Here is a 10,956-nt window from a genome sequence, read left to right on the forward strand (position 1 = left end):
GGCACCTTCAAGGTAAACCGCGTCAACTTGTTTATCCAACCTCCCTCTCCTCGAGTGTGTGTACGTAAAATGGCAGTGGTGAATTGGTTAGTTGCCTTTGGGCCTCAAAGTTGGACTTAGAAAAAGTTCATTACCTAAACCGAAGAAAGTAGAATACCATCGGTTTTAAATGCACGACTGAAACCATTCTTTATGCTTTGTGCGCTTCATCTAGGAATAGAATGATATCTACTTTTTGAGTTTTCATATTCTTAACGTAATAAGTCCATGAACCCTACTCACAGTCGATATTATAGTTAGAGAACTGATTTATATGGCAACAAAAAAGAATATACTATGAAAAAAAAAAATGGTACCACAAAATAATTCATAAAATTGCTCTTACACTCAGCAGAATGAAAAAAGTTCATTATTATAATCACCCAAAGAGTCTGTGAAGTTGGGAAATTTTCTCCCATACAAAGAATTACAGCTGAGTTTGTTTTTGCTACCATAATGGAGTTTTATGACACAGAAGAAAATTCAGCTACTTCACAGTTTTTACAGAGGTAATCTCTCTTTTATTTGCTGCATTAATTAACCAAGCCACCTAAATTTTATAAAAGGATACCAGTGCCCATCGTTATTCTAGTCTCCCCAACGAACGACTCCCGTCTTGCGCCTTCTAAAGCAAAGAGAACCCAAGAGCTTTTTGTTACCGTGCAGAAGATTGGATTAGCCTAATAACTTCAACCGCTCATGTTAATTTAATGTAGTGGAAACAAGGATTTTCCTGTGACCACTTCATTGCCGAAGCTGATGATACATTCCTTCTCTACCTCAGGAGTCTTCTGAGGAAGGTAATGAGAGTGACCCCCACCGGATGATCTTATATGATCGTTGAGCGAACGCTTGTGTTTGAAATTTGACCCACAGGTACAAAACCACAGCATGCCACAGTTCTTCTCATGGGTCCTCCAATCTCCTCTCACCGCAAATGGCTTGCTGCACTTTCTACACTCGAAGGGCTTCAATCCATGCTTCCTCTTATAGTGAGTCCGAAGGGTTTTGAAGTCCTTTAATGGTTTTGCTTGGGGATGATGAATGTTGTTCTTGCACCCGTGAGCACAACAGTAGCATGGAAGCTGGAGCATTGCAATCCGTTGTGTGCCTTTCAGAGATTCTGCTCCCTTTCTATATTCTGATCCATGCCCCCACATATGCATCTATAAAAATAAATATTACAAGCTAGTTTATGATTAAATATATAAGATATAGTGGTAGTTATAAATAGAGAAGAATAAAGTAGAATAGTCTCATAATTAGTAAAAGAACTTTTATGACTTTTTTTGTTATCTAATCACTAGATATATGTTTTTCTGAGTTATATTTTCACAGAAGACATTAAGAAGTGGACATTACACTAATCTAAGTATTAGAACAAGATGAAATAGATGAAAATAAATCACTTTGTAACTTCAGCCAGATATAACAAAAACAATAAATCTTTTGTACTGAGTTTATTATGTTTATGACCGCACACAAAAGCTAAAAAAGTTATAAAAAGAAAATTTAGGCCAGAGTGAAAAATATTGCCTGATCATGTGACTAGAAAGATAAACAAAGTGAAAAACCAGGAATATTTGATTTGTTGATCAGGCATGACCATAACTAATGCTGTTTTTTCCTCTTACTTCAATGTCCATAATTTTGGTATATGTGCTTGGACAAGGGGTTAATTCTTGAAGGAAGAGATAATTTTTTTTTTCTCAGTTCTTTACTAATTCACAAACGTTTGATAAAATAAAGTACAATGATTTATTGAACAAATTATAAGTCATGCATGTGAGATCGGCAGGAAGAGAGAAAAGCATAATCAAGTTGAACTTTCAAACTTGGGAAATAGAGCAATTCATCTTATTGTTGGGAAGAATATAATTATATGGACTCAGATAATTAGAAAACAGTAGGAAGAAGGAAATAAATTAGAAGTTCAAATACATATAATGAGTTCTTGAGAGGCTGACCTGCATATTGTTGTATCGGTTGAAGCTCTTATTGCAAACAGTGCAAGAGAACTGGACCGGCCCCATGAGGATCTGAGCTGGTGTGGGGATCCAAAACCTTTTTGATGAACCTCCCGACTTGCCGTCCTGTAAGCTCTCCATCTCCTCTTCTTCTTTCTTACAGTTCAAAGGCTTGGTCTCCCCATCAACCTCTCTTGATGCACCCGGCAATCCAATGTTCAAGGCCACGGTGACCATTTCTTGACTGACATCCTTCCCAACAAAGTCCTCTTCTTCCTTGATGGGCTTCTTAGCCCCTTCAAGACTACTCAAAAGTGGCAAGCATTCTTGTGCTAGGGGTGGAGAGGAGGAGGAGGAGGAGGAGGAAGGTAGCTTGAGCCATTCAAAGAAGGGAGGAGATTGGAAGCAGAGATTCATGTCTTCATCCATGGGGTATTTCCTTGGGCCCGTGTTACCAAAATCCTCTCCTTCTGAGTCTCCTCAGCAGGGGATCGGAGGATAGAAGTTCAGGGCTCTTCATGTCAAGGTATGCAGGTATTGGCTGGAAGAAGAGGGGAAAAGAGAGAGGTAGTTTGGTCTTCCATTAAGTCTTTGAGGTGGTTTTTGCTGCCCATTTTTCGTTTTCTTTTTCTAGCATGCTATGAGTACTTCACGAGGGTTGAATCTGTGGAAGCACAAAGCATTGTGGGTTTTAGAAGGGAAGTGCTCGACGGAATCAAGAAATATGAAGTAGGCTTCTTATTTTGCCATATTTCTTCTAGTATCTATATTAAAAAAAAATTCTAAAAGTCAAAGATACCTCTTACTAACAGAGTCGTTAGTCCTATAAATAATTAAAAAAAAAATGCAGCATCCTCTTTTTTTTTCTCATTTTTAGAATATACTTTTTACTATTACACACTATATAGCTAGGTGATATATATGTGCCAAGAAAATTAATTTTTTAGCAAGTCTATATACACTTTTAGGTAAATCGATATATATTTTCTAGAATATAGTATTTTCAGTATATAGCATACAACTAGATAATATATACTTAACAAATTAAACAAAGCTAGAAAATTATGTCACGTGTACTGGTACTGATGAACACCATATTCTGAAAACTATATATCAATTTATTTAGAGGTGTGTATTGCTTGCTAGATGACTAATTTGCTTGATGTGTATCATTTGGCTATGTAGTATGTACTAATAAAGAACATATTTTAAAAAATTTGCATCAATTTACCTATAGGTATGTATTAGATCGCTACTATGCATATATCAAAGAGGCTTGTAGTATGTATCAGAGAATCGACGAATATATATCACCCAACCATGTAGTGTGTATTGGTGAATATGATATTCTAAAAACTATATATCAATTTGTTTGGATATGTGTATTGGGTTACTCGATAATTAATTTGCTAAGTGTGCATTATTTAATCATATAGTATTGGTGAACACCATATTTTGAAAACTCTGTATTGATTTATCAAGAGGTGTGCATTAACTTGTTAAATGATTAATTTGCTTGGTGTGTATCATTTGGACATATAGTGTATATTAATAAAAATACGTTCTGAAACGAGAAAAAAAGAGGATGCTACGCTTTTTTTTTCTTCTGTAAATACAAGACTGTCGACCCCATGAATAAGAAGAGTGTTTTACTTTTAGGTTTCCTCTTTAAGATAGGCATTAGAAAAAATATAGTAAAATAGGAAGCTCGCCCCATATTTTTTTCTCTAGTGCTTGCCCCATGTGAATTTTGCTCGTAGGATCATGTCATGCTGATGGAAAAAGATAATACACATTAATTGTTTTATAGATGTATTTAGATTCTTTTGGTGGCTTTTTATCTATTATTTCCACAAAGGGCCTGTTTGCCCATTTTTATAGGATTGGGTTGAAAGTCCCGTAGGATTCATGGATTGGACCATCCATTTAAGCATGGACCTGTATTAACCATACTCTACCCAACCCAAATTTCATGGGAAGAAAAAAATTTCTTCCTGCAGCACAAAGTCTAGGATTTGGACTAGGTTTCGATAGGCTCTTAGAAAATATAAGCTAAATGGGCCAACAAGTCCAATTCCTATAGTATTTTCAGCCCAATCCAATAGGAATATTCAAATAGCCCCTAAAAAGTAACTAATTATTCTTGCACAAATAGCATCTTGCTCACGCTAGCTATTGAGTTCAATAGATCATCAGTGGCTGTGGAGCTCACCTAGATTGATTGTGCCATTGTATCTCTAGGTAGGGCTTCCATGAAGTGTCAATGGCCTTTCTCCAAGATGAGGGTATCGTAGGATTGTGCCCATAATAATAAATATTTGTAGGATATTTTTAATAATTTTTCTTTTTTTTTTTCCTTTTGCTCCCTAACACATTTTTGAGATCCACATGTGAGCTTTTAGTTTTAAACGTTTTATATTTCAGAGTTTTGTTTATATTATATTTTCTGCAATAAGTTTGATTAAGGGCTCATTGGGGAAAATTTTCTTGGGTAGATGTTTTCCTAGGGAAGCTATTTACTACATAATAATAAATATTTTTAGGGTATTTTTAATAATTTCCCTTTTTTTTACCTTTTGCTACCTAACACATTTTTGAGATCCACATGTGAACCTTTAGTTTTAAACTTTTTATAATTCTGAGTTTTGTTTATATTATTTTTTCTGCAATAAGTTTGATTAAGGGGACTCATTGGGGAAAATTTTCTTAGGTAGATGTTTTGCTAGGGAAGCTATATATTTAAACACAATCCATGGGGGATATTATGTTAGACAAGCATTTCAATAGGAAGACAATTTGAACTCGATGGAGGAATTTGTTTGCTATCTTACTTGGAAAATGACCTAAGAAAGTTTCCTAGGATTTTTTTTCTGATAAATTTTTTTTAAAGCAATATGCTAAGAAAATATATTTTTTGAGAATATTTTGAAAATGAGATTTACTAGAGTACAATTTTTGAAAAGACCTTTTATAAAACACTTTTCTCTTTGAAATTCTCTTTCCTAATTGTTTAAGAAATCAAATTTTATGGTGGCAAAAAGTCTATTTTGGATTTTTTTGAAAAACTTCTCCCAAAAATAATTTCAGACTCCTCTTGGGATATATTCTTAAATGTGCACATTATAGGGTGTATAAAAGGCCTCCCCTATAGAAGTTTTTGGCTCTCTTCAAATGTTTTATGTCATTTGCCAATTGAATGGGCACATAGCTTTCATACTAAAATGCATTCCGACGGCTCTTTCACTACAGGAATGGTAACTTTTACCGGCATTTTTTATAGCCTTTACCGACGCTAATAAGCGTCGGTAAAAACCCCGCCGATGCCAGAGAAAGCGTCGTAAACGCATCGGCGATACCTGAGTGGGAAAGTTTTTTGCCGATGCTAATGGAAAGCGTCGGCAAAACCTGGGATTTACCGACGCTAAAAAAAGCGTCGGTGTAGTTGGTTTTGCCGAGACAAACAAGCGTCGGCATAAACTACTACTCGAGCATGCGGGCATAGCTGCTGGGGTTTTTGCCGACGCTTATAAGCATCAGTGAATGGGTTTTAATGATGCTTTAAAGTGTCGGGAGTGGAATTTTTTTTTTAAAAAAATATTACAAAAACACATGCATATCATAAATCAGCATTTACATCAATATGAACCTGCATTATAATTACATCAATACAAATATTTAGATCATTCAAAATATTCATATTGTCATATATGATTAATAAGTTTAGAATTATAATGTACTTTGAAAAATATAAGAAAGATACATATAAAACTCCTTAAATAACAGTCTAAAAAGTATTAGGGACCGAATTCAGCACCATCAACATCTCTACGAGCTGTTGAAGTATCAGAAATCTACAAAAGAAAAAGAAAAACTTTAGAAGTTAGGAATATGAAAATTATTAACTCATGCAAAATAAGTGATAATTATGTAAAGTCATCAAATACATATAGTTATTTACTTGAGGAGAGAGAAATCGCCATAATATAGATGAAATATGCTCAAGCTGAAACTGCAAAGTTTGTTGGTTCTGCTTCAGCTCCTTATAAAGATGATAGTTAGATCCTTATCTGAGAGTAACATAATCTGTTGGATTTATGCGTTGAGGGATTATTATTGCTTATTACACAGACTTTGAATAGATTTAATCATGTTGGTATAACTTACCCCTCATGGAAAACTATCCTACTCCTCAAAGACGTTAAACAGTTGGATTTGCTTAAATGGACATAATTTACTTTATGAAAATGCCATAAGTGTTGAAACAATGACTCACATTGGCATGTTCATCTGCATTATATCTAGACTCTTGGCGACAGATACCATGACCAGTAGGCATTATATTGACAACATTTAGGTAGAAATCTGAATTTTCTTAAGCACCTGCTTAGGTCCAAATTAATCTACAACATTTTTCATGATGTACGTATAAAATTTGAGAACTGGTTTCTATTCAAACTTCAGTCTTGAGGAAGCACAGCCTACTGACGGATTGGTATCCATGAATAAGCACCACGAATCACCTTAAATAAGATCAGAAGTAACAGGCAAGACATCATGCATATAAATAAGGACTTCATAGAGGCATTGTTTCTATGGACCAATCCATGAGCTACTAATATTTGGTTAATTCTAAAATTTGAAATGCCGGAGAGGGTTGGGGAAAAAACTCACCGGCTATTAAATGCTGGAGAGGAGGGAGGAGGAGAGGAGCTTGTCGTCGAATGTCGCTCAGCACCAGAGAGGACAAGGTCGGCTGCTCGTCGTTGGAAAGGAGGGAGGAGGAAAGGAGCTTGCCGTCGGACGTCGCTCGGCATCGAAGAGGACAAGGGTCGGCTGCTCGTCGTCGGAGAGGAGGGAGGAGGAGAGGAGCTTGCCGTCGGACGTCGCTCGACGCTGGAGAGGACAAGGGTCGGCCGCTCGTCGTCAAAGAGAAGGGAGGAGGAGAGGAGCTAGGGTTAGCCTTGATCGGGATGCAGAATGAGGAGGAGGGGAACAACCGCTAGGTTCTGATGTCAATTTTATTTCTGACGACATATATAAGCATTGTCTTAGGCCACAATCTACGACGACGCTAATTAGAGTCGTCTATGGCCGATGCTTTTTAAAAACGTCAGCAAGTTTTGGCGCTAGACCAAAAATTGCCGACGCTTGTAAAAAGCATCAGCAAAAAAAAGTCGTTAAAGCACGATTTTTCTATAGTATTTATTATCCGCGGAAAATTTTCACATCCATTCCCTTGCTTTGACTTGCCGTGCTTCTAGAAATTCTTCTTTTGATAGCGGAGTCCTCGAACTCCTCTATGTTTCTTTCTTTTTGGCTAGAGATGGCTTGCATGTCTCCTTTGCAAAGGCTTAAGACGAACAAAGGAAGATTATTCGGATACACATTTTTCTCAGAGTTATATTCTTGGAAGATGATAGAGTCGATTTGGACCTTCTTTAAGAAGCTAGAGAGTTTCATGATTTGGCTTATGTCTTATGATTCAGCTAGGTGGAGCTCTACCCACCCTCGAGGATGTAGGCAACATCCTCAGGCTTCCCCCTTAATTATGGTTCGGAAGAGAGACGACTACATATATGAGGCGCGACGTAGGAGATGCTCGGTATCATTGATGTGGATGGGGCAGACTTGGTTTCAAGAGCCTTTCCTCATTTCTCATCATTTCCTGTTTATTCATTTTAATTACTCGTCACTTACTGTGTATTTCTGAGAGGGTGGATTCCTAGCTAGGAGGGTCTGAGTCGTATGCATATGCCTTGATACCTTTTGTCTTGTACAACTTTTCTCCTTGGATGATGCCAGGTTTGTGGATTCTTGCCTTTAGGATCTTCTAGGGGTAGTGGAGAATGGGCATTCTATCAGTCCTTGCATCCTACATGAGACCTTCGCTTGCTTGAGTACATTTCACCAGGATCCTTGGCAGTTTAGAGGTTGTGCAACATTGAATCATGTGAGTTTTCCAAACGCTTCCAGTTTTGTCGAGCATCCTAAAATAGTTCGTCTCATTATTTTTGAACTTCTTCTTCTTTGCATTTATGGCTGATGGAGCACCTCCCTATTATGGGGGATCCGCACTTGGTTTGCCCGAGGTCCCGTTATATCTGCATGCATTAAAGACCCATGACTCGGAGCTTGGCAAGAGAGAGAATGATGAGGATGGTAGTTTCCTTGGGAAGAGTTTGGGCTCCTCTTCTATTGTGTGGTATTGTGGTATTGGAGCTTGCCATCGAATGTCGCTCGGTGCCGGAGAGGACAAGGGTCGGCCACTCGACATCGGAGAGGAGGGAGGAGGAAAGGAGATTACCGTTGGATGTCGCTTGGCGCCGGAAAGGACAAGGGTCGGCCGCTCGTCTTTGGAGTGGAGGGAGGAGGAGAGGAGCTTGCCGTCGGACGACGCTCGGCACCGGAGAGAAAAAAGATCGGCTACTCATCATCAGAGAGGAGGGAGGAGGAGAGGAGCTAGGGCTAGCCTTGATCGGGATGCAAAATGAGAAGGAGGGGAACGACCGCTAGGTTTTGTTGTGTATTTTGCTTCTGACGATGCGTCGTCTTAGGTGAAACACTACAACGATGCTAATTAGCATCGTCTATTGCCGACGCTTTTTAAAGCGTCGGCAAAAACCACTTTTTCTGTAGTGTTTTCATTCAATCTAGAGTGAGTGACCATATCCTCCTTCCTGCTTCAATGGTCCCTAGATCCACCATCACTGGGGAGTTTGAAGGCACTTTGAATTGATCTAGGGTTGCCTATCATGCATGGAGCTCTATCGTTGTCTGCTTGGCTTTCCATTGGTAACCACAAGTAAGGCTACAAATGGGTCGGGCTAACCTGAAACGAGTGCTTAAGGAGCCGAAAAAGAATTTTTTCTATGGCAATTTATTTTTGGTTTATACCTAAGCAAAGACTATTTATGGAACGCCTATTATGATATTTTTCTTTCTTATGGAACACCTAATTATAGCTTTTTTTTTCTTTCCCCTCAAGTTTAGGATTATTTATTGTAATTGCTTGAAGAGCATTCCAAACGTGCCTATATAAAGACATGCCCTATGTTATGTTTTTAGAAATGAATTTCAAGTTTGAGAGAATTAAAGATTAAGCCTTTGATTTGACGAGTTTCTTCTTTTTGGTTGTTCTGTATCTCTGGGCTTTTCTTTGGGTGGCGAGCATGTCTCTATCTCAGGAAGATTGTTTATGAGTGGTGATCACTAGAACTTTACATCCTAGGATAAATTTTTTTGGATGGTGAGTTTTCTTTTTCCATCAAACTCTGTATTCTTTAGGTGGATTTCTTTGGGTAGTGAGTTTTTCTATATCTATTGTTCTTATTCTTAGGAATTTTGGGTTTACCATTATTTTCAAATTCTTGAGTGGTATTGGTTTGCTCATTGTTTGGTCTTCCCCTTTTTATGTTTTTTGGCATCAGACTTGGTATCAGAGCAAGGGTTGTCATGGCTAGTCAAGGTCGTGGTCGAAGAGGCAGGAAGTTGAAGGACCAAACTGTGAGAAGGATCTTCATGATGCTGAGAATGAAGAATTGCGGAGAAAAGTGTAGCGGCTTCAACAACAATTAGCACGTCTTCAAACTTTGAGATATAATATCCCAAATTATGAATTAGAGAAAAAATATTCACATGATGAGGAAGAAGAGACCATTCCTTTTCATCGTGATCATAACCCGACATCTAATCGTTCTCGAAGGAGTTGCGAGTTTCAATAAGAGTTCGACATCAAAGTTGATATTTCTGATTTTGAAGGAAGGGCGCATCCTGATGAGTTCATTGATTCGATGCATATGGTGGAGCGCATCTTTAAATACAAAGATGTACCAAAAGATCACAAGCTAAAAATTGTAGCCATCAAGTTGAAGAAGTATGCCTCTATCCGGTGGGAGCATATTAAGAAATAGAAGGCACGTGAAGAAAAAAGACGAATTGTGACATAAGAAAAGATGAGAAAGGTGTTAAGAAAGAAATTTCTTCCTGATAATTACAGACAAAATACTTTTCTCAAGTTTTATAATTCTAAGCAAAAAGAATTATCTATAGAAGATTATACTGCTTAGTTTGAGTATCTAATGTTGCGGGTTACATTGTGACATTTGTGACATGGTATAATTGCAACCTTATTGGACTTTTAAATATGTATGCAAGCTAGCAACTAAGGTTGAGAAGCAACTGAAGGAGCCTCGTAGGAAGTTTTTCGCTCTACAAATCATGACACTTCTTTTAACTGGAAAAGTGCCGGACCTTTCAAAGCTAATTCTACGAAGGCGTCCTTGTCAAAACTTCCTCCAAAAGCAGAAAGTCCAGCAATTGGTTCTAGTCATTCCTTACCTCTTATCGATCCCCGATGCTTCAAATGCCAAGGTATAGGCCCGGCCCGGCCCGATAAAAATTAATGCTTCATAAATTTTTTTAATAAATTAATAAATATTGAAAACTAAGGATTTATGAATATAAAGCCACCTTAATGGTAGGGGGTTTGGCATAGACCCCTACCAGTTTATTAATTTAAATCAAAATGGTACATAAAGGGAGGTTTGGACCTTGGTCTGACCTCCAGAATACAATAAGAAAGGGGCCAAAGGGCCGAGGTTTGGACCTTGGTCTGACCTCCAGAATACAATAAAAATATACAATTATAAAAAATTAAGAAATCTTACTAATCATCAGTGATTCAGTGAATCAGTATTCACTCTTCAGTCTTCAGTAGTGTTTGTATTGATGAGAGCACAAAAGTGCGACCTACATGTCACTAAAATTAGTGTTGTTACCAACCGATAATGATAAATTCATTAGATTAATATTATATTTGGGTTTGACACAGATTTTCATAAATTAAAAATAAAATATACATTGAGTACAAATTTGACTTCGGAAGGATCCCTTCCCAGATCCGACCCGGTTGAAGATCGAGTCAGGTCCGGGTCCAAATCGGGTCCAATTT

The 10,956-nt window shown here is 37.6% G+C and overlaps 1 protein-coding gene across 1 annotated transcript; it reads right to left on the reverse strand.

Moving 5' to 3' along the window:
* Nucleotides 1–234: 234 nt before the first annotated feature.
* On the reverse strand, nucleotides 235–2,627 carry LOC103718008 (zinc finger protein WIP3-like). The gene is made up of 2 exons (XM_026808817.2): nucleotides 2,007–2,627; nucleotides 235–1,205 (listed from the first exon to the last, which is right to left on the reverse strand). Exons 1-2 carry the CDS (start codon nucleotides 2,433–2,435, stop codon nucleotides 747–749), a joined length of 888 nt encoding a protein of 295 aa, XP_026664618.2. The 5' UTR covers nucleotides 2,436–2,627; the 3' UTR covers nucleotides 235–746.
* Nucleotides 2,628–10,956: the final 8,329 nt, after the last annotated feature.

This window comes from Phoenix dactylifera, unplaced genomic scaffold (genome assembly GCF_009389715.1).
Source record: "Phoenix dactylifera cultivar Barhee BC4 unplaced genomic scaffold, palm_55x_up_171113_PBpolish2nd_filt_p 000112F, whole genome shotgun sequence".
Lineage (NCBI taxonomy): Eukaryota > Viridiplantae > Streptophyta > Magnoliopsida > Arecales > Arecaceae > Phoenix > Phoenix dactylifera.

What these genes read in the sequence shown, in the direction of transcription:
- LOC103718008 (XM_026808817.2), bottom strand. Translation starts at nt 2,435, where the DNA reads ATGGATGAAGACATGAATCTCTGCTTCCAATCTCCTCCCTTCTTTGAA. An exon ending in ACCGATACAACAATATGCAG is followed by an intron (nt 1,206 to 2,006) that starts GTCAGCCTCTCA and finishes TTATTTTTATAG; the next exon opens with ATGCATATGTGGGGGCATGG.